Genomic DNA, 23,858 nt, shown 5'->3' on the forward strand with positions numbered 1-23,858 from the left:
TATAATTGCCAACCCAACCGTTAGAATTATATTCCTAACAGGAGCGATGTTGAGGTGGCCACGCCCACCCAGGTTTTGTGCCCCCCCCCCCCGTGTTTTTCTTTTCGGTGGGAAACGGGTCCAAATGGCTCTTTGAGTGTTTAAGATTGCAGATCCCTGAACTAGTGGTATCGCTTCCCTCTTTCCCCAGAAATAAGACCTCCCGGGGTAATAAACCCTATCAAGCTTTTGAGTGCATGCCCTAAAAATAACCCCTCCCCCAAAATATTGCAACACAGCAGCAGCCATGAGGTGACCATTCTCGCCGCTTCCTGCACCTCCGAAATAAAAAAGACCTCTCCCAAAATAAGCCCAAGTGTTAGTTTCAGGGGTCAAGAAAAAATAAAGCCCTGTCTTATTTTTGGAGAAACACAGTATATCCTTTGTACTATGTTTTTGTATTGCTGTTTTCTTCCAGCTGTAATTCTTCTGTTCTGCCTTATGATGTCCATGTTTCAGGATCCTTCTATTGCTCTTGGTGACTTGTCTTCTTGTTTTCCCTTCCTTTTCCCTTCCAGCAAGAAACGAGGAATTATCCCGAATCGTATCCCCAACTGCCCAGGGACGAAACGGTGGAAAACCCACACCTCCAAAAGCACATCTTGGAATTGGCTTCGATATTGGATGTCCGAAACGTATTTTTGGAAACCACCCTGGACGATTATTAAGCGCGGAGAAAGGCAGCAGTTTCTCGGAGATCTTTCAACTGCGGGGATTTTTTTTTTAAAACCCTCGCTGCAAAATTATTGTTTTTTTTTTTCTTTTTGGAAATGGTGCAGTTTTCTAAACACGAACATCCACTCGCACACAGACACACGCAGGAATTTACTTGAGTTTTATTTTTGAACTTGACAGGTGTTATTGTTTTTTTTTTAAAAAAAAAGCAAAGTGGAAAGAAAGGGGGAAGAGGCGCGCGCAGCTGTTCCATTCTGCGTGGGCTCAGTTTTGATAAAAAAAATAAAAACAACCCCCTCCTACGAAAGTTTTACAATTTTAGACTGAAGCAGTCTGGTGGGGTTTTAAAGCCTTTTTTTTTTTTTTTGGATTTGGAAGACATCGCTGGCTACGCAACAACAATAACACACACACGCACATGTGAGAGCGCGCACATTCACTCTCCCTCGAGATTGAAAATGCAGCCAGTCACTTTTAAGCCCTCGTGTGCAAATTCTTTATTTTTGTACTGTTTTTAAAAATCTGAAAGCAAAAAAAAAAAAAAAGAGAGAGAGGGAAAAAAAGAAGAAGAGAGGAGAGGGGAAAAAAAAAACAATCAGAATAATAATAATCACCATCTTCTATTTCCCCCAAAGAATTTAAAACCTGAACGGCGGGACTTCAGATGCTCCAAAGTAGACAGCAATAAGTCAATCGGCTTTATCAATCCCCGCTCTACACCCAAAAAAGAATCGAGCTCCGTGCAAAGGATGGTTGTGTAAACTTCAGAAAATGTAGCATTGTCCCATAAGTTTCTTTTCTTTCTTTTGAGAAATCAGCCTATCTTGCACGTTGACTAAGGATGCTGGGTTTTATCCCTCAAAACCTAGATTTTTGGCTGGAGGACCCATTATCACCTCAAAAAATTGACCCTTTCTTAGCATGGACCACCCTCTGTGCATTTCCTTCCGTTTGGGCTTCAACCTGTGAGCATAAAATAAAATAAATGCCACCCCTTTCTCTTCACGCAACCATCGTCGATTCTCGCTGCAATATGGAAGATTCTGAGATGGCCCTTTGTCTCCAATCCTTCCACCTCAACTTCTGAAAGAGCTGCTTTCATCCCATACCTTACTTCAAAGTTCGCCTGGTGAAGAAAAACGGAAGAACAATCATTGCCTGTGCTCAAAAGAGACAACCCAATGATGGGAAGGTCCCTCATCTCTTCTTCTTAACTGCCAGGGAGAAATGTCTACCTTCCAGAGCTGGTAGACAAGAAGGAAGACGAATAGGACTCGTGGGAAGACCGTAGGACCACAAAAAGGAAGCTTTGGTTTTGCTGGACTTTTGGGGAAAGGTGAAGAGGAGGCATCTGAAAAGGTTTCTCTTTGGAAGGAGTGGAGAAGAAGACAACAGGGGGGTAGGTCTCCTGTGATCTTCAGCATCTGGCTTTAAGGAGTAGACAACTCAAGAATTGAGACCTATCTCGAAAAGCTTTCTTGGAAGGACCTCAAGTTTGCATCTCTTGGCTTCCAGTCAGTCTCCGATGACTTGGGCTTGATGTAGCTAAGACAACCTAAAGGACAATTTTAATAGAGGCCCAGCAAAGACGTCCTGTAGATGTGGGGGAAAATGGCATTTCCAGACATCAAGATTGAGAAGGAGATCTGAGGAAATCATTCTGTGGGCTTTGGGTCCACATGCTGCTGTTTTCAAAGATCCCATCCTATGCTTCTTCACACCACACACAACATCACAAACAAAAGGGTACATTGATGAAATTCAATGTATTTGGACTAAACTAGAGTGAGCACACAATTCCATCCCCTCCTATTATTATTATTATTTTTAAAAAGGGTGGTAGGGAAGTCTCCGCAGAGGCATGTTATTCCGCCATAGATGAAGGGATGGTTTTGAAAAGTTGAGAAGATCCATGTGGATCAAACGGGATTCCTTCAGGTAGCTAGGATTGAGCGAGTCTGGAAGGAGGAGGGCTGGGGAAGAAGGACGCCCTTTCTTTTGGTCTGGATGCCCAAGGAAATAACAGTTTTTTTTTTAAAAAAAATCTCCATGTCTGCTTCTTCCAAGCGTCCTGCGAGCTGCTTTGCGAGTGAGGCTAAAGGAGCAGCAAGCTTGGGAGTCATCGGTTGCCGTTCGGAAGGAAGGCAACCCTTGTGTTGGGGAGAGCAGGAAGGTGCCTTAGGTCGGGCCTAAAGTGCAATGAAGATGATGATATAGGTGTTTTTTTTTGTTTTTTTTTTAAAAAAACTCCTGCTCTTTTGAGGAAGGAAAAAAGAAAAAGGAAGAAAAAAGGGAGGAAAATCCTCTTTTGAGGAAGGAAAAAAGAAAGAAAAAGAAAGAAAGGGAGGAAAATCCTCTTGAGGAAGGAAAAAAGAAAAAGGAAGAAAAAAGGGAGGAAATCCTCTTGAGGAAGGAAAAAAGAAAGAAAAAGGAAGAAAAAGGGAGGAAAATCCTCTTGAGGAAGGAAAAAAGAAAGAAAAAGGAAGAAAGGGAGGAAAATCCTCAAAAAAGAAAAGGGAGGAAAATCCTCTTTTGGGGAAGGAAAAAAGAAGCGAGAGAGAAAGAAAAAGGAAGAAGGAAAGGGAGGGAAATCCTCTTGAGGAAGGAAAAAAGAAAGAGAGAAAGAAAAGGGAGGAAAATCCTCTTTCGAGTAAGAAAAAAAGAAAAAGGAAGAAAAGGGAGGAAAATCCTCTTGAGGAAGGAAAAAGAGAGAGAAAGAAAAAGGAAGAAAGAAAGGGAGGAACATCCTCTTGAAGGAAAAAAAGAAAGAGAAAGGGAGGAAAATCCCCTTTTGAGGAAGGAAAAAAGAAAGAAAGAAAAAGGAAGAAAAAGAAAGGGAGGAGGAGGAAGGGAAGAAAGAAAGGAAGGAGTAAGAGTAAATGGAAAGAAGGGAGGGAAGGAAAGGAAGGAAGGAGGTAGGTCTGGTTTTGAAATGCCTTCATTGTTGACTTGGCAATCAAATAAGCAGCTTCATAGCAAACTCTCTTTTTAATGGCGTTTGGTTGGGTCCCGGCTCTGCGCAGCGCGTTTCCTTCCGTGGTGCTTTGTTGTGATTTCCGCCCAGTTTTGTTCGTTGCTGATGGCCTGGGCGCAGCGTTGTCGTCACGCGTCTGCCCTTACCCGTGCCCCGCCGAGTTGTAAATGTGTACGTGTGCATGTAAATATGTAGATATATTTATAAATAAGGAAGACCTTGGAACCCTCGTTGTACAATTATTTTTTGAATTTCATTTTACTTTTAAAGTGTACGTAGGAGGTTCTCAACCCAAGTCAGGCCCCTCAAAGGGGACATTCGTCAAGAAACGCTCTTCAGGTTGTCACCAGCCAACCCCTGGGGTGGTAAATTGTCCTCCCCGCATGCTTCAACCTCCTGGTTGCTAAGTTCTTTGGGTGTCCTTCCACTTTGGCTTCCAATGAGGCTGTGCTGGAAGAAGCTGATGAAAGGCCGTTTCTATCCGTCCTTATCTAGGGAAGCATCTTTGCTGGAGTTCAACGTTTAGCTTGGTGTCTCCCGTTGCAACGACGGGGACGACGGATGGGCGATGGTAGGATTGTGCAGTGGTCTCGCTCCAGCTTCGTCTCGTCCGGCTTGGCTCTGCATACCCTTGGAAGGGAGAACTTTACTAGGGCACCTTCTACTGACCTCCATGTTCTCCAGATGTCCCCGAAGGGTGGAGAATTTGAAGTCCACAAGTGTTTAGGACACTAATCCTTACTGTATCCCCTGGTACGTGTAGGTTGCAGCCCTAAAGTTACGAATAAGGCCTTGAAAGAGAAGACACTCACTTTAACCACAGGCGGTCTCTAGTTTTGACCCTGGTTTGACATCCCTTTCCTTCTGGTTAAATTTTAAGTGCCTGATTCTCTGGAGATTGTAACTTCTGCTTTTGCCATCGGCATAGGATGTTCTAGAGAAACAGATGTCGAGGAAAGGACCTTGCTTTAAAAGTTCCCGGCGACACCTGGCGCGTTTTAGTTATTTTGTCTTGCCTTTCCGATGTGTTTTCCCAAAAGGGCATAGATTTCAGACCGTGGTCCTTACCAAAACAAACCAAGTTTGGGCCGCTGGAAAAGCTAAACATAAGAAGGGAAGGGATCTTGAAACAATTGAGTCTTCTGATTAGAGCAGGTTTCACTTGGGACCATGCTCTCCTCTCTCCTTACGGAGATCTGGAGACGTTACGAAGGATCTGTTGGGAAGGAATGTTTTGAGAATCAGATCAGTGTCTGCTTATCCTGTTGTTGCAGGATTTGTGTGAAGGAAGAGGGCACATCTCTCCTTCCCTCTACTGCATTCTTGCAAAGGTGGCTGCACCGACACCTGAATTGCTTTAACGGGCAGAATTTGTCTTTGCTTTAATGGCCGGAATTTGACTGTCCCCCCGGATCCCAATTCCGTGCTGTCTTTCACCAGGCCTTCTCAGTGAAGGTGGGAAATGGCTTGCAAGCAAAGGGAAGGCATCCTAAACCAAGTTGGGACCAAAGTCTTGTTAAATAGAATGCACATATCTTCCGGAGTTTAAGCACAACAAACCAGCTTTCCTTTCTTTGTCCTATCAAGGCAGCTAAATAGACAAGTGTAAAGGGAGAATAAGCAACAACAACAATGCTTCTTAGGATAAGCAAACACTGGCTTATTACTTTGAAGGAGGTGTTTTTTCTAGTCAAATTTAACATTATCCATAGTGTTCTAATGTGTTACAGGTCCCTCCTTCCTTCCTTCCTTCTTTCCCTCCCTGTTTCCTTCCTTCTTTCCCTCCCTCCATTTCCTTTCTTCCTCTTCCTTCCTTCTTTCCCTCCCTTCCTGTTTGTTTGTTTCCTTCTTCCCTCCCTCTCCTCCCTCACTCTCCTTCCTTTCTTCTTTCCCTCCCTTCCTGTTTGTTTGTTTCCTTCTTCCCTCTCCTCCCTCCCTCCCCTTCCTTTCTTCTTTCCCTCCCTCCCTCTGTTTCCTTTCTTCCTCCCTCCCTCCTTCTGTCTCCTCCCTCCCTCCCTTCATCTCCTTCTTTCTTTCCTTCCTTTTACTTCCTTTCCCTCCCTTCCTGTTTCCTCCCTCCCTCTCCTTCCTTCCTTCTTTCCCTCCCTCCATTTCCTCCCTCCCTCCCTCCTTCCGTCTCCTCCCTCCATCACCTCCATCCTTCTGTCTCCTCCCTCCCTCCATCTCCTTCCTTCTTTCCTTCCTGTTTCCTTCTTCCTTCTTTCTTTCCTGTATCCTTCTTTCCTTCCCTGTTTCCTTTCTTCCTCCCTCCCTTCCCTCTCCTTCTTTCCCCCCCTCCTTTCCTGTTTCCTTTCTCCCTCCGTCTCCTCCCTCCCTTCCTTCCTTTTCCAGTGTTCAAAGCAAAATGCTTCAGAAACAATTTTGGACACGTCCTTTCCAGCTTGACTTTTATGGGTGGTTCAGAATTCTAGTAACCGCAAGTCCTTACGATCGGTTGAAGATCTGGGCCTGTTTTTTTTTTTAAAAAAAAAATATCCTACCCTTTGGTAGCATTTTTGCATGATTATTTATGTGTCTTTCATTTGTTTTTATGAGTCTGCTTGGCACATTCTTGTATTTTTTTTTTAAAATGCGGCACAGTCTCCGCCATGGCGATCCTCTTTTAAGTCCTTTGCTGGCGTGGGAACGTTTGAAGAATGCAGCCAAACGTTTACAGAAATTTAGCACTGAGCCCTGTGGCACACTTGTTTTTTTTTTTTAAACAACAACAACACAACTACCACAACTTGTTGTTTCCATCGGCCGATACGTGCTGAGTAATACGATGAGTTTGAGTCAGATTTTAGAACAGGTTCATTGAAATCTTTAGTTGGTAAGGGGAGTTTCTGGATTCCCATCCTTCAGTTTGGGGATGACTTAATATGGATCCAAAGCAGCACGAAGAGCTTAGAGCAGCGATGGCACAACCTTTTTCGCCTCGCATGCCAAAACCGCACCACCGCTATAATTTAACGCCTCCCTGCGCTGTGTCTCCTGCGCACCCGCGCGCGATCCCACCCTGGCATGCATGCACGGCTTTCTTGGAGCCTGGAGAGGGCGAAAACGGCCTCCTCTGCCCCCCCAGAGGCCGAAAACGGCCCATTTTCCGACTTCCGGTGGGCCTGGTAAGTCCGTTTTTTTGCCCTCCCCAGGCTCCAGAGGCTTTCTAGGAGCCTGGGGAGGGTGAAAAATGGTCCAACACGCAAACCAGAAGTTTGGAGGCTTCAGGGATGCCTCCGGAGGGCGAAAAACGGTTGAAAATCAAAACTGAAAATCAAGGCCGAAAATCAGCTGAGAGGGGAACGCCTCGCATGCCCTCAGAAATGGCCATAGGTTCATCATCATGGGCTTAGACAGAGAGAGAGAGAGAGAGGTAGTGAGGGAGGGAGGGAGAGATAGAGAGACAGACAGACAGAGGGAGGGAGAGAAAGAGAGAGACAGATAGGGAGAGAGAGAATGAGAGAGAGAGAGAGAGAGAGAAATGAATATAGAAAGGATATCTCTTTCCAGGAAAAAATGTTTGTTCCAATAGGATACGATGGTGATGGCGTGACCCGACAAATGTGCACATGACAAAAGCGCGCTGACAAAACCGTGCCGACAAAAACCGCGATGTCATAAACGCACCCACAACAATGCGCCGACAAAAGCGCGATTTCAGTTAAGGTAAGGGTTACATTCAGGGTTAGGTTTAGGGTTAGGTTTAGAACTCACGGTTATTCCTTGTTTGTTGAAGGCACGCTTTTGTCGGCGCGCTGTTGTCGGCGCGCTTCTGCGCTCATTCGTTGGTGCGATTTAGAACTCGCGGTTTTCTCGCCGTGGTTTTGTCAGTCGCGCTTTTGTCGAGCGTGCATTTGTCGGTGAACCGGTGATGGCAAGCCCATGGCATGCGTGCCGGAAGTGGCACGCAGAAACATCTCTCTGGGCCACGCGAGCCTGTTGCTCTTCTGGGTTCATGCTCACTGGCCAGCTAGTCTTTATGCACGTGGGGGCAGCAGAAACAGGAAGAGCAGCCTCCCCAAATCCGGGTGCTGGGAAGATGAGATTCTGCGGCTACTCTTCCGTTTTTCCGCTGCATGGGCGCGCGTCCCCTTTCTGCGCACGGTGGCGAACAGGTTCGCCAACACCGGGGTAGGATTTGCACCATAATTCCAACCAACTTGCAGGAAGTCAAACGCTAGCGTGCGTTTCCCGGTTCGAATCTTGGCAGGGCGCTCTCTTGATTGCCTGGCGATTCTGTTTTTTGCGACGTTTTTCTTCAGTTTTTTATTTTTTTCTCTTCCCCCCCCCCAAAAAAAAAAAGAAAAGGAAAGGAAAACAGACTTCTGTTGTTGTTGTTGTTGGGTTTTTTTTTTTTAACAACCTGCCTGGTTTTTGTTCCTAAAAACGCACCCCATTATTTGGAAGTCGTAATTTAAAAGGAAAAAAAAAACCTTTTGCCTTGTTAGTGTTTTTTTTTTTTTTAAATTATCTAGGCAAAGCTACTCTGCAACCCGACTTGTTATTGAAGTGTGATGCAAGTGGTAGGACACCCGCACACACACACACACACACACATACACGCACAACTGTTTTCTCTTAGCATCTCTGCGAAAGGGATGGAAGCACAACCGCTTTATGTCGGCCGAACTCTTTAAGTGCTGCTGCTCCGTAGTAGTGCATGTTGTGTTGTTGTACATAACGTTGCTCCTGTACACAGGGCCATCTTTGATACCCGTCCATGTAATCGGTGCCAACCTATCCACGTGATGACTTGAGATTTCTACAACATTCCTGATTGTACACCTCTCTTTATTATTTCTCCTCCCCTGATGCGGAGCATTTTTCCAGGCAGGGAGGGGTGGGGTATTCTGGTTTGCAACCTCGTAAACGGCTCTGCACCCCTCCACCAGCTGCCAAGAATGAATGGCACCTGTGCCACCCAAGTCCATTTGATGTGGGAATCCTTCCTGTAGCCCTCGTAGAATTGTCTGTCTATCTGACGTGTCAGAATTACGTAAGCCACACATCTTATTCATCTGTCGGTCCTTTTTTCTTTTCCTTTCGAATTTTCTCTCCCTGTCGGTTGGCCGATTGTTGATCATTCACACTGTGGTTTGTGCAGCTGTCGTCTTCTTCTTTTTTCCCCCCCTAAAGGGTTCAACTCTTTTTTTCGAGCACGATATGGCGCAACTTCTGTAGGGCCGAGGGACAGCTCTCTGTTGGCCAACTTGTTGCAAGGCGGGAGTTATCCCTTCCTATCGCACAAGCGAGGGGGGGAAAGAACCGTTAAAGGATGCAAAGGAAGGGAGAGGAATGAAAAAGTGGATGACCCCAAATTTAAAAAGAACGTGAAACGGCTTGGCATAATTTGTTGAGTCGGCCCGTGTTGAGTTAGCCCCGTTGGGTTGCTTTGCGTTGACTTGGCCATGGGGAGTTGTCCCAACTTCCGTCGATTTGACAACTTCCGGGAAGACGGTTCCACCCCGTCCTGAATTTTTCAACCTAACACTGTGATCCTCTCTGGAGACCCAACGCAGCGTCCAAACGAGCGAGAAATACTTGCCAGGAAACCAACCCACATGCCAGCTTTTATGTCGCCCGAGAAGAAGTATGACCTATCTGGGGTTTTGCTCTTGGTGTATTGAAGATTTTTCCCCCCACCCCCATGTCGGTTACGTTCACTTAGAATGTGAATACATTCGTTGGTTGTGTATAAATGGGTTTTTGTATCGAGCCCCACTCAGATTATATGTATAACCAATATACAATAAACATATTTGCTTAATGCTGTGCCTTGGAGCCTCTTAAGATGAGAAGGTCGGGATTCAAATAACGTCCGTCGGTCTCTGGGTTGCCACGTGATTTTTAGAACAGTGCTACTGCAGAGACAATCTTTGGGTTTCCCTTACACTTTTCTAGGTTACTATATCCCCCCCCCCCTTTGTTATTTTTACAAATAAGCCCATGTGGTGAACTTTTTTAAATTGTCATATCATGGTGTTTTTTCCCTTAAAGATAGAATAGAATAACAGTTGGAAGACACCTTGGAAGTCTTCTAGTCCAACCCCCTGTTTAGGCAGGAAACCCTACACCACTTCAGACAAATGGTTATCCAACATCTTCTTAAAAACTTCCAGTGTTGGAGCATTCACAACTTCTGGAGGCAACTTGTTCCACTGAGTAATTGTTCTAACTGTCCGGAAATTTCTCCATAATTCTAAGTTGCTTCTCTCCTTGATTAGTTTCCACCCATTGCTTCTTGTCCTGCCCTCAGGTGCTTTGGAGAATAGCTTGACTCCCTCTTCTTTGTGGCAACCCCTGAGATATTGGAAGACTGCTATCATGTCTCCCCTGGTCCTTCTCTTCATTAGACTATACTAGACTACAACAGAGCTGGAAAGGACCTTGGAGGTCTTCTAGTCCAGCCCCCTGCTCAAGCAGGAGAACCTATACCATTTCAGATAAGTGACTCTCTAGTCTCTTCTTAAAAACCTTCAGTGATGGAGTGCCTATGATTTCTGGAGGCAACTTGTTACATTGCCTTGGAGAATAGCTTGACTCCCTCTTCTTTGGGGCAGCCCCTGAGATATTGGAAGACTGCTATCATGTCTCCCCTAGATAATACAGGTAGTTCTTAACTTACGACAATTGAGCTCAACATTTATGTTGCTGAGTGAGAAATTGGTTAAGGGAAGTTTTGCCCCGTTTTACGGACTTCTCTTGTCAACGTTTGTGAACTGGATCACCGCAGTGTTTAAATCAGTAACACGGTTGTTAAGTGAATCTGGTTTGTCAAAAGGGGATCACAGGACTGCAACCGTCATAAATATGAGTCAAGTCGCCAAGCATCTGAATGTAAATCACGTCACCAAGGGGATGCTACAGTAGTCATACAAGTGTGAAAAACAGTCACACTTTTCCCCGTCGTTAACTTCAAATGGTCATGGAATGAACCGTTGTAAGTCGTGGACTACCTGTATGTCTTTAGACACTGTAAGAGAAGCGCTATGTTAAGTCTACGTATCAAAAAGTAAGAAGTCTCAATAGCACCCTTTTCCGACTAGCAAATTTTACTAAGAGATCTTTATTAAGAAGAAATATATAAATATATTTAAGATACATTTATCGGCCTTTGTGAGCTGATAGCAATAGCAGTTAGACTTATATACCGCTTCATAGGGCTTTCAGCCCTCTCTAAGCGGTTTACAGAGTCAGCATATCGCCCCCCACAATCTGGGTCCTCATTTCACCCACCTCGGAAGGATGGAAGGCTGAGTCAACCTTGAGCTGGTGAGATTAGAACAGCTGAACTACAGATAACAGTCAGCTGAAGTGGCCTGCAGTACTGCACCCTAACCACTGCGCCACCTCGGCTCTTGATGAAATGAAAAAGTTGGGGCTTTGAATAAAATATGCAATGGGTAGTCCTTGACCTTGAGTTCATTCATTTAGCCATGGTTTAAAGTTACCATTGGGGGAAAAAAAGGGGGCTATTATGTGCTATTAGGTTGGTGCCAACTCTTAGGGGCCACATAGGATCTGTCGGTATGTTAGATTCTCAGTGCTCTTAATCTTCACCCATTGCCTTTATTAAAATACCAGTGAAAATAGTAAAATTAAAAAAAAAAAAAATCAGATGATACCCAGATGGAAGGGTGAGGAGGAAGCAAACTCAACACCACAGAGTTTAAGTGTACAGAGTTTATGCACCCCGAGACAAATTCCTTGTGTGTCCAATCACACTTTGCCAATAAAGAATTCTATTCTAATTTTATTCTACTCTTAAGATGGCAACACTTTTTAAAGTGCCCTGGGGGAGGTCAACTGATGCCCTTAAAGCAGTGTTTCTCAACCTTCACCTGCTTGAAGACACTCGGACTCCAATTCCCAGAATCCCCCATCCTGTTTTAAGACTCATGGATTCCAATTCCCAGAATTCCCCAACCAAGATGCATACATTTTTAATGTTGCTGCCTTAAATCGTAAATTTGGGGGTCGGGGTGGGGGGGCTGAGTGGGAAGCATGACTCCACCCATCGTGGCTTTCAGATGGGGGTCAACGACGCAGCATTCTTGGCAAACCATTATCCTCCCAAGACCTGGGAATGATGGTTAAAGCCAACCAGTCCTTCTCCAACCTGGCGCCCTCCCTATGCGCCGCGGGCGCTCCAGCATCCTGAATGGGACAGCGGGTGACGTAGCACCCCCCCCCCGTGCACGCCCCGCCTTTCGCGCTCCACCTCCCTATCACGCGAGGGGGCCCCTTTGGAACCAGCGCTCCCGTTTTTGTTTTGTTTTTTTCCTCCACCGCTACACTCCTACGTCACTTCCGCCGGCGGTTAAGCAGGGCCCGAGACGGCGTTTCCGCTTCCGCTCTGGGTCGCGTCTCCGCTTCTGTCACCCTCAGCCGGTGAGTTGCTTACTTCAGCGGCGTCGTCGTTCGTGACCTGTTTTTTTCCTTTCTTTTTTTTCGGGGTTGAGGCCCCGCGAGGCCACTTCGGGGTGTCGGGTCGCCGGTTGAAACTACAGGTTAAGCCAGGTTACTCCCCCCCTCCCTTTTTGCGTCTGTGTATTTGTTAAGCCGGTGCGCGTATTGTCTAAGAATTACGGTAACCAGGTTTCTCTGCCTGAGCGCACTCTCCCCCCCTCCAAGGGCCCCGCATTTAGGGTAAATACGGTAACCAGGAGAGTTTCCATAAGGAGAAAGGGAGGCTTTGAATTCTTGGGACGAGGGGGGGGGTCGCCGGTCAAATTAGGGTGCATTGGGGGGGAGGGAAGCCCCCCATCCTCCTCCTCCTCCTAAGACCTCTCCTCCTTCCCTCCCTCTCTAAGCTGTCTTGGTTTTTCAGTGGCTTTTCCTGGGCGTGGGGGGGGAGGGGAGGAAGGGATTCCCCCCACCCCCACCCCACACTACAGGTGGTGAACTCAGGTTAGCCAACCTACTTTAGTTGAGAGAGGGGTGAGGGTCTCCTCATGCCCCAATGTTGCCAACCCCACCTCACCCCCCACTCCCCAAATTGGAAAGGTCTGCTTTGCACAAGGGAAGGCAACAGGGTTTTTTTGGTGTGTGTGGGGGGGTGTCTTTCGCTGCAATTCCCTGAAGCCCTTTTGGCTGGTTCTGCCTCATCTAGGGGCCATTGTGTGAATGTAGGGACTGGGTAATTTTAGGAGGGTTGCTCTGTATTTACATAGTGTGTGTGTGTGTGTGAGTGTGTGTGTGTGTACGTACACATATATATTGTGGATTGTCCTAAAAATGCGAGTTCCAGGTGTAGTTATAAAAGAAACAGACATCGGGATCACCGGAACTTTAAAATCTATTGCTCACTAAGCTTTCGTTAGCCACTGCTAACATCCTCAGAGTGTAAATTGATTAATAGTGTATAAAGGCAGGTATCTCTTTAATGGCTTTTACACTCTGAGGATGTTAGCAGTGCCCCCAACGAAAGCTTAGTGAGCAATAGATTTTAACATTCCGGAGATCACAATGTCTTTCTGTTACATATATACATACATATATACATATACATACACTCACTCACTCATACATTTATGCATATATGTGTGTCACACGCACAATTGAAACCTCTTCTCTCTATAGATAGATAGAAAGACAGATGATAGATGATAGAGATAGCGATAGATATATGCATAGCATATAGTAAGCCACAAACACATAGCAATCCACATACATACATACATACATACATATATATATACACATATATATACACACACACACACACACACACACTCATAACATGCCTGTTTATATATAGGTGTCTACACACACACAAACACACACACACACCTCCCTCTGTATGTATGTATGTATCAGAGGTGGGTTGCTCCTCAAAGGCTCCACCCACCTGACGGGAAGCTTCTGCACAGAAGCATTGTGCGCGCGCACGAGCTAAGTAGCAGTTAAAAAACATGGAGACCCATCCTTCTCTTCCCATCATCATCTTGCTTTAATGCTCCTGCTTTTGTTCAGTGCTGCCATTATATGAGAGAGGAGTGGGGAGCGGGAGAGAGAGCGAGAGAGAGGAGTGTATTTTTAAGCATTAGAAATGGAGCTTCTCACGGCCATTAGGAGTTCTGCTTTCAGAATGAGAACAGAGTGCCAAATTTGGAATTGTGACCTCCAGGGAGACTGCATCTCTTATGGTTATTATTTCCCAAGTGTTCAGTATTTGGTTTCTGTACCTCCTAAACACCCACTAAGTGTCTTGAAATAGTAATATTTAGCCTAATGTAGCAAAAGGACTCCTTGGTATGGCTATCTCGAAATTCCTCTGATGTATTTCAGTGTGGCAGGATTCAGTGTCAGGCAGCATTTGCAGAGTTGCCAGGAACGCAGTGAATTATTCATCGTGGTTTATGTTGGTATCAGGTAGGTAGGTAGCCTGAGCTCACATAAAGCTTATTGTCTTTATATGCTTGGTGAAAAGGCTCTCCTTCAGCCGACGTAGCCTGCAGTGGTAGGTTAATTTTTTTCCTGTTTAAATCCCAGCAAAACTCCATGGCAGAATCCCCCTCCGATATCTCAAGCCAGCCAAACCAAAGGGGTTGAGAAAGAGCCATCCTGTGTACAGTAATACCTTCCATATATTCTAATGCTTTTGGCGGTTTGTTTGTCTTTTGTCTTAGTCACGCCTCTGTTTTTAACAAACCCTGTTTGTTGTGGTAAAACTGGATTTTTCCTTCTGGCCGTGAAGAAACCTCTTTTCTTCTTTGGGTTTAACTGTACAGAAAGAAACAACCCACTGGGAAATGACAAGAAATGGGTAACTTTGGTTCAGTTGACCAGAGGACACCGCCACCAAGTTTTGAGTGGAGCTAGTTTTGGTCTTGTAAGGCTAGAAAGAGTTCAAGTCCTGTATTAGCTGGGAAAGCCAGCTGGGTGACTTTGGGCCAGTCCTTATCTTTCAGCCCAACCCATCTAACCAGGGTGATTATTGTAGGAGGAAGATGCGTTGGATATGTTCGCTGTCATGAGTTATTTATTAAACCAGTAAAGGCAATTATGGAACATTTTCTTGCCCTAAATTGATAGATGAATTATTTTTAAGCTAGCCTTAGCAATAGCAATAGCAGTTAGACTTATATACCACTTCATAGGGCTTTCAGCCCTCTCTAAGCGGTTTACAGAGTCAGCATATTGCCCCCAACAACAATCCGGGTCCTCATTTTACCCACCTCGGAAGGATGGAAGGCTGAGTCAACCCTGAGCCGGTGAGATTTGAACAGCCGAACTGCAGAACTGCAGTCAGCTGAAGTAGCCTGCAGTGCTGCATTTAACCACTGCGCCACCTCGGCTCTTGATGAGTGTGCATTGTGTTGATTTCATACGAGATCCTTCTTAATGTTTTTTCCCCCTCTAGCTCCATGATAGCGCCGTGCCACAGGTGGCAGACAGAGCCTTCTCTGCGGGCACACCAGCCCAGCTCCTCCCCGTGTGCGTGCACTCCTCCCGGGGTGGAGCTGGTCTCTGGATCTCTGCCTTGAATGCGTGGGGGGCAGGGCGCATAGAGGGGACGTGTGTGCACAAGTGCAGGGGGTTGGGGTGCATATACGGGCGGGGGGAGGTAATGCGCACCCAGTTTTGAGCCCGGAAGGCCTCCTGGAAGCCAAAAATGGGGGGGGGGATGCTCGTATTGCATTTTCAGGGTGCAGTCTGGGCACTCAGAATCAAAAAGATTCGCCATCCCTGCCCTAGTTAGATTGAAATACTTGATTAGGACCAAATAGATTATTAAAGGAACAATAAAGAATTGGATCCGTTTGCAAACACCAGCCCTACATCCTCATTGGCTAAACTGCTTGCCACCCATAAAATTATGTTGGGGTGAACACTACAGTCAAAAAGGTTTCGATTATTCTGTACATAAATAGAGTCATGGCTTTAAATTGATTTCCTCAAATACCTCGATGATACGCACATGTCATTGGTCCAGTTTCCCCCCCCCCTAAAAAAAGTCTTCTGTTTGTTTTTAATGTCCCAGCACGATCGGATTATGAGCCCCTTGAGGGAACGGAGCTGATTGAATGGAAGATCCCTGCCGTCCATTGCTGGGGGGCGTCTGAGTGGGAGAGTGGGGGGGCTTTTGGTTCCTGAACGCCGCCGGGCACCCTAACCGGAAGAAGATGTTTGCCAAACTGAAGAAGAAGATTGCTGATGAGGCTGGGACTGCCCCGTGGCCCGGAGGCCTCGCCAGGATTCCCCGATCGATCAGCAAAGAATCCGTCACATCAGCAGGAGCGGAGTCGGGCGACGATTTTGTAAGTGTCCGAGATGGCGTTCAAACACGCCTTTTCAGAGGCCAAAAGTCACTTATTTAAATAAAAAGAACCCGTGTCTTGTTGGAAAACAGCTCATATTACTTAGCGTGACTAATGCGTGCTAAACTTGACAAAGGACTCAATCAATCTGTTGGGGAAGTTTATAAAAACATAAAATGAGTTGGTTTCCTTTTTATTTACTCTTAGAGGTAGATTAGTCCAAGATTTGGTTTCCTTGTCCTTTTGAATCTATTATAAGGAGGCGTTGAGTTCTATTTCCACCATATCCATGAAAGCCGGCTGGGTGACTTTGGGCCAGTCACCAGGAGACAGTGAGTTCTAGTCCTACCTTAGGCATGAAAGCCGGCTGGGTGACTTTGGGCCAGTCACCAGGAGACAGTGAGTTCTAGTCCTACCTTAGGCATGAAAGCCGGCTGGGTGACTTTGGGCCAGTCACCAGGAGACAGTGAGTTCTAGTCCCATCTAAGGCATGAAAGCCAGCTGGGTGACTTTGGGCCAGTCACCAGGAGACACTGAGTTCTAGTCCTACCTTAGGCATGAAAGCCAGCTGGGTGACTTTGGTCCAATCACCAGGAGACAGTGAGTTCTAGTCCTACCTTAGGCATGAAAGCCGGCTGGGTGACTTTGGGCCAGTCACCAGGAGACAGTGAGTTCTCGCTCTGCCATAGGTATGAAAGCCAGCTGGGTGACTTTGGGCCAGTCACCAGGAGACAGTGAGTTCTAGTCCTACCTTAGGCATGAAAGCCAGCTGGGTGACTTTGGACCAATCACCAGGAGACAGTGAGTTCTAGTCCTACCTTAGGCATGAAAGCCGGCTGGGTGACTTTGGGCCAGTCACCAGGAGACAGTGAGTTCTAGTCCTACCTTAGGCATGAAAGCCGGCTGGGTGACTTTGGGCCAGTCACCAGGAGACAGTGAGTTCTAGTCCTACCTTAGGCATGAAAGCCGGCTGGGTGACTTTGGGCCAGTCACCAGGAGACAGTGAGTTCTAGTCCCATCTAAGGCATGAAAGCCAGCTGGGTGACTTTGGGCCAGTCACCAGGAGACACTGAGTTCTAGTCCTACCTTAGGCATGAAAGCCAGCTGGGTGACTTTGGTCCAATCACCAGGAGACAGTGAGTTCTAGTCCTACATTAGGCATGAAAGCTGGCTGGGTGTCTTTGGGCCAGTCACCAGGAGACAGTGAGTTCTAGTCCCATCTAAGGCATGAAAGCCAGCTGGGTGACTTTGGGCCAGTCACCAGGAGACACTGAGTTCTAGTCCTACCTTAGGCATGAAAGCCAGCTGGGTGACTTTGGGCCAGTCACCAGGAGACAGTGAGTTCTAGTCCTACCTTAGGCATGAAAGCCGGCTGGGTGACTTTGGGCCAGTCACCAGGAGACAGTGAGTTCTAGTCCCATCTAAGGCATGAAAGCCAGCTGGGTGACTTTGGGCCAGTCACCAGGAGACACTGAGTTCTAGTCCTACCTTAGGCATGAAAGCCAGCTGGGTGACTTTGGTCCAATCACCAGGAGACAGTGAGTTCTAGTCCTACCTTAGGCATGAAAGCCAGCTGGGTGACTTTGGTCCAATCACCAGGAGACAGTGAGTTCTAGTCCCATCTAAGGCATGAAAGCCAGCTGGGTGACTTTGGGCCAGTCGCCAGGAGACAGTGAGTTCTAGCCAAGGTGGCGCAGTGGTTAAATGCAGCACTGCAGGCTACTGCTAGATCAGCAGGTCAGCGGTTCAAATCTCACCGGCTCAGGGTTGACTCAGCCTTCCATCCTTCCGAGGTGGGTAAAATGAGGACCCAGATTGTTGGGGGCAATATGCTGACTCTCTGTAAACCGCTTAGAGAGGCCTGAAAGGCCTATGAAGCGGTATATAAGTCTACTGCTATAGTCCCATCTAAGGCATGAAAGCCAGCTGGGTGACTTTGGGCCAGTCACCAGGAGACAGTGAGTTCTAGTCCCATCTAAGGCGCGGAAGTCAGCTGGCTGATTCACTCTCAACCCAACCCACCTCACAGAGTTGTGGGGAGAAAAAGGAGGAGGAGGAAGGGAGAATATTATTGCCCAATGCCAGATGCAAGAAGGTGGGGGAAATCATTTAAAATCGTTTTATGTTCTTGATAAAAAATAGTAAAGTTGGGATAGAAAGAAATAAAGGAAAGGGGGGGGATAGGATTCAAACTTTTTGTCACATCGTCCTGGGTTGGCCCATTCCAGAAATTAATCTGAATGTCTCTTCCTACCAAGCCATCTGACGGAAGCAGCTCCAGGGAAGACCTCTCCTCTCAGCTGTTCCGAAGAAATGAACAAATACGGAAGCTAGAAGTCAAGCTATCCGGTATGTTTCTTGTCGTGAATAGAATAGAATAGAATAGAATTCTTTATTGCCCAAGACTGATTGGACACACAAGGAATTGGTCCTTGATGCAGATGGTCTCCGCATACATAAAAAGACAAGATACATTCGTCACGAATCATAAGGTGCAACACTTAATGATCGTCAGAGGGTACAAATAAGCAATCAAATCATACTAGAAAACAATCAATATAAATCGTAAGGATACAGGCAGCAAAGTCGCAATCATAAGTGGGAGGAATTGGATGATAGGAACGATGAGAAGATTAATAGTAATAGTAATGCAGACTTAGTAAATAGTTTGACAGTCGTGAGGGAATTATTTGTTTAGCAGAGTGATGGCGTTCAGGAAAAATATTGTCCTTGTGTCTAGTTGTCTTGGTGTGCAGTGCCCTATAATGTCCTTTTGAGGATAGGAGTTGAAACAATTTATGTCCAGGATGCGAGGGGTTTGTAGATATTTTCACAGCCCTCCTTTTGACTCCTGCAGTATGCAGGTCCTCCATGGAAGGCAGGTTGGCAGCCATTGTTTTTTCTGCAGTTCTGATTCTCCTCTGAAGTCCGTGTCTGTCTTGTTGGGTTGCAGAGCCAAACCAGTTACAGAGGTGCAGATGACAGACTCAATATTAGCTTAAAGGAAAATAAATAAGATGCTTTCCTCCATCCCCATTTCAAACAAATGACAGTCAGGAATTGTAACTTTCTCTGATTTTAAAGCTCCAATGCTCTTGATATATGGATGTGCGCATGCACACCTCCCCAACAAGTATTTTATTCTGTGTTCCCCTCCTACAGGTGGATATTTTTCCTATCTGCAGCCTATATCCAGGGCTATTGAAGCAGCTTTGAGCTTTGGAAGGAAACCCCAAAGAGTTTCCTCCCAAAGCTTCGATAGCCCTCCTGCCTCCACTTTTCTCCCTTAGTCCTTCCATGAGGGGGACTCAGTTCTACTCCAGCCGCCCCATTTACTATTCTACTTGACCTCTCTTTCAAAATCCACCCCCCTTTTTTTTTAAAAAAAATTTTTTTATTAAACATTTTTACCTTTAAAAACAGAAAGAAAAACACACAACAAAAAAAGAAAGAAAGAAATGGCAGGCATAACAATATAAAGTAATTATTCAGCTTTCTGTATCGGCATGTTTAGCTTTTGTGGTTCTCCATTCTCCATTTCCTTCCTATCGATTTTACCTTCTGTAACAGAGGTGGGTTCCTACCAGTTCGCACCTATTCGGTAGAACCGGTTCATCAAATCTACCGAACCGGTTAGAAGTGGTTCCACCAGTGGACCCGGAAAGCAGGCCACACCTACAGAAAAGGTTCCAAAATTTTTTGAAACCCACCACTGGCAAGGATCTTGTAACTTGACAGCTTTAAGACTTGCATGCTTCAATGCCAGAGTTTCTGAATAGCTACTTGGACCGACCTAAGTACTAATTCATAATTTCATATCCAGTCACATGGGCGGCAAGCCACTCCTATCCGGTCACATGGGTGGCAAGCCACTCCCACAAAGGAGGCCACACTCACAGAGTAGGTTCCAACAATTTTTGAAAGCCACCACTGTTCTGTAACAATGTAATAAACAGTAGTGCTAACGCTTGTAATAATATTAATTGTTCATATCGCCATTATATTTACATTGCAGTCAATACTTTAAGTTTGGTAGTAATTAGTGACTTTGGTTAATTTTTATTCAATACTAGTTTAGAAAAAAAAAGCACAAAGACTTCTATTTCCTATTTTGGCTTCTGTTTTCTAGTCACTTATAAATTCTATTCCATATTTTATAGAAATCCGATTCTTCTCTTTCTTTTAATTCCATGGTCATTTTGTCCATCTCTGCACATTCAAGTACTTTTCTAATTATTTGTTTCATCTGCGGGTGTATTGATTCCCCCCCCCCTTTTATCAACGTAGCTGGCTGCTTTCCTGTGGCACAATAACGTGCAAGGTAATTTCTGAAAGATTCCCCCCCCCTCCCTTCCCCAGTGAAGTATCTAAGGGCTATTTGCAATTTACTCCAATGGACTAGAAGCTATTTGGTGGGGAAGGGGATTTCAAAAGCACCTGCCCCTTTCCCTTGCATTGTGGGTAAAAATTATTCCTTTTATTGGCAACATTGATTTTAATGCCATTCTATCTTGTCTGCCTTCGTGTGTCAAGTGCAGTAATGATGGCAAAGCCCTTGTTATCGGCCTGGAGGAGGCTATGATTCCAAAACATATAAAATCATTCTTCCTTCTCCATTCGGATTTTAAAATATCTAATTCCCTTCTCCCCCCCCCCTCTCCTTTGTCTGTCTGTAACTGGTTGGTACCACTCCATCCTTCCACTAAGATTATGCTGAACAAGTCCGAAACCTGCAGAAGATCAAGGAGAAGCTTGAAAATGCCTTAGAAACACATCAAGATTGTATGTATACCTTTTATCTCCCATTTGATAAATCATTTTAGAAACCTCAGGAGGACAGTTTTAGAATAATAATACAGCATGGGACAGCATCATTCTGGGATCCCAGGATTTGACAGGGGAAAAATTAACAAGCTGGGATGAATCTATTCTGAGTGTTTCTGTTGTTTTATATCATTTAAATGTTTAAGGGCACACGGGAGCCCAGCGGAGATTTCAACAAAAGTGTTGTGGCCCGCCAGCAGAGCTGGCAGCAGATGTTCAGACAGTGAGGAGGTTGGGGAGGAACCTGGGCCAGTCCTGGAGTCTGGGGAAGGCTCTGATGAGGGCTCTGTGTTGGAGGCAGAGAGGGGGCCAGGGCCGTATGCTAGTTATCAGCTGCCTTCAGAGTCAGACATCAGTGAGGCAGAAGAACAGGTGAAGCCTGTTCCCAGTGTGCGCATGCGCAGAGCTGCCAGAGGAAGGGAACAGCTAAAGAACAGGGGTCGACTTGGGAAGAAGGCCACAGGTGGATGATGAACGGTCCCTCCCAGAGGAAATAAAAGAGGAACGAAAGGGGAGGGGAATTTGCAGGAGACCATGAGTTCGCTTCACTGGTTCGTGACTCTCTGAGACTCCTTGCCAAGTTTTGCAGGTATCGGCTTGGCAGCTCTCCAAGCCAGATAAGGTCTGTGACCATAAATCCTCCCTCGAAAGACTTCGCTGGATGTGAATGAGCAGAATCCACAGCAAATTAATAAAAGGGGTTTTTGTCGGGACCAGGAGTTTGCTTCAGGCTCTTGGGAAGCCTCGGTCAGAACAAAAAAAAAAGGGAGGGTTTGTGTCACACCGTGCAGGCACAGTCTGGGGTTGGCATTGAAGTGGATTTCTCTGAAACAAAATCCAGCGTGCCAGAGAAACGTTGAATGGGAAGAGTCCAAACCTCCCTTTCCTAACGCTGAGCCAAGAAAAGCCCGCCAGCGAAACCCATTGGGGTTAGAATACAGAAACTTGGTGTAGCAACTGGTTTGCAATTGTGACGGTGATGATGAAGAAGTCAACTTCACCACCAATACTTGCCTCCTTGACCTTTGCTGGCCTGTAAAGCCAAGGAAAGCAGATCAGCACAATTGCATGTAGCTCCCGCTTCATTTTGACGCCCGAGCTAGTCTCCAATGATGTCGCTAAATGAGTCTGTGCAGGCATTGCATTTCTCAGCAGAATTGTAGAGAGAGAGAGACAGACAGACAGACAGACAGACAGAGACAGAGAGAGAGCAGATAGGCGGCTAAAAATGAGTTTGCTGCCAGTTAGAAAAGACAATATTGGACTAAAACAGGTAGATCTCCGCCTCCATTCAGGCGCAGGCCCGGTTTCACTACATTCGCACCTTCTGTTGTTGCCCACACAGCCTTTGTGAAGAAGCTCCAAGAGCAGAACGAAACACATCAGACCAACCTGGGCAAGATGGCGGAAGAAATGAGCTTGGCGCTAGAGAAGAAAGACCAGGTAGCTCGTCTGTGAAATGTCGCCCCAACTCTCTGCCTTGAAGGTGGTATAAAACCATTCAGGAGAGACATATTTTTTTTCCGGGATTCCGTCACCCGGGGAAAAATAATATAGAATAGAAATTAGGAACGGAATGGAATGATCTCAGAATAGAATAGAATAGAAATTAGGAATAGAATGGAATGATCTCAGAATAGAATAGAATAATAGAATGAAGAGTAGAGTAAAATAGAATGGAATGAGAATAGAATAGAAATTAGGAATGGAATGGAATCAGAATAGAATAGAAAGAATAGAATAGAAAGAATAGAATAGAAAATAGAGTAGGATAGAATAGAAATTAGGAATGGAATGGAATTAGAATAGAATAGAAATTTGGAATGGAATGGAATGGAATCAATAGAATAGAATAGAATAATAAAATGAAGACTAGAGTAGGATCGAATGGAATGAGAATACAATAGAAATTAGGAATAGAATTGAATGAAATCAGAATAGAATAGAATAGAATAGAAAAGAATTATAGAATGAAAAGTAGAGTAGAATAGAATGGAAAGAATAGAATAGAAATTAGGAATGGAATGGAATCGGAATAGAATAGAAAGAATAGAATAGAAAATAGAATAGGATAGAATAGAAATTAGGAATGGAATGGAATTAGAATAGAATAGAAATTTGGAATGGAATGGAATCAATAGAATAGAATAGAATAATAAAATGAAGACTAGAGTAGGATCGAATGGAATGAGAATACAATAGAAATTAGGAATAGAATTGAATGAAATCAGAATAGAATAGAATAGAAAAGAATTATAGAATGAAAAGTAGAGTAGAATAGAATGGAAAGAATAGAATAGAAATTAGGAATGGAATGGAATCAGAATAGAATAGAAAGAATAGAATAGAAAGAATAGAATAGAAAATAGAATAGGATAGAATAGAAATTAGGAATGGAATGGAATTAGAATAGAATAGAAATTTGGAATGGAATGGAATGGAATCAATAGAATAGAATAGAATAATAAAATAAAGACTAGAGTAGGATCGAATGGAATGAGAATACAATAGAAATTAGGAATAGAATTGAATGAAATCAGAATAGAATAGAATAGAATAGAAAAGAATTATAGAATGAAAAGTAGAGTAGAATAGAATGGAAAGAATAGAATAGAAATTAGGCATGGAATGGAATGAGAATAGAATAGAATAATAGAATGAAGAGTAGAGTAGAATGGAATGAGAATAGAATAGAAATTAGGAATGGAATGAGAATAGAATAGAATAATAGAATGAAGAGTAGAGTGAATAGAATGGAATGAGAATAGAATAGAATTAGAATAGAATAGAATAATTTCATTGTCACTTTGAATGTCCACTAATTGGCATACGTTGAAATTACGTATGCAGCTCCCCTTCTAATGTAAATAACGGCTGTGCCTTTAAGGAAGTTGTCCTCTCTGTGATGTAACCCAAGCATCTCTCTCTTTCTCATGATGTCAGAGCAGCTGTTTGCGCATTGAGGTCCTCTCCTGTGGGCCTTACTGGTCTCTCCTGTGGGCCTTACTGGTCTCCACCCTATTCCTTGCTTTTCTTTTACTGAGTCCTTCCGGGCAAAAGCCCTGCTTCAGTGCCTCTTTGGT

General features: G+C 45.0%; 2 protein-coding genes across 5 annotated transcripts in view; both read left to right on the forward strand.

The window, feature by feature from the left end:
* Window positions 1-2,002, forward strand: part of SCAI (suppressor of cancer cell invasion) — a 65,091-nt gene extending 63,089 nt beyond the window's left edge. Inside the window, 1 exon segment of the mRNA XM_032232385.1 lies at window positions 558-2,002. Within this exon segment, the coding sequence (XP_032088276.1) occupies window positions 558-707 (150 nt within the window). The 3' untranslated portion in view covers window positions 708-2,002.
* Window positions 2,003-11,990: 9,988 nt separating this feature from the next.
* Window positions 11,991-23,858, forward strand: part of GOLGA1 (golgin A1) — a 36,623-nt gene continuing 24,755 nt past the window's right edge. For 2 of the 4 annotated variants that reach the window (XM_032233077.1, XM_032233080.1), the window contains exons 1-5: window positions 11,991-12,079; window positions 15,675-15,951; window positions 18,210-18,300; window positions 20,659-20,733; window positions 22,121-22,218. In XM_032233077.1, coding sequence (XP_032088968.1) covers window positions 15,817-15,951; window positions 18,210-18,300; window positions 20,659-20,733; window positions 22,121-22,218 — 399 coding nt within the window. In that variant the 5' untranslated portion in view covers window positions 11,991-12,079; window positions 15,675-15,816. Of the gene's footprint in view, window positions 12,080-12,100; window positions 12,209-15,674; window positions 15,952-18,209; window positions 18,301-20,658; window positions 20,734-22,120; window positions 22,219-23,858 lie in introns of those variants that run through there. The other 2 variants (XM_032233079.1, XM_032233078.1) reach the window with 2 other exon arrangements.

The sequence above is a fragment of the Thamnophis elegans genome, chromosome 16 (genome assembly GCF_009769535.1).
Source record: "Thamnophis elegans isolate rThaEle1 chromosome 16, rThaEle1.pri, whole genome shotgun sequence".
In the NCBI taxonomy this organism is placed as follows: Eukaryota; Metazoa; Chordata; class Lepidosauria; order Squamata; family Colubridae; genus Thamnophis; species Thamnophis elegans.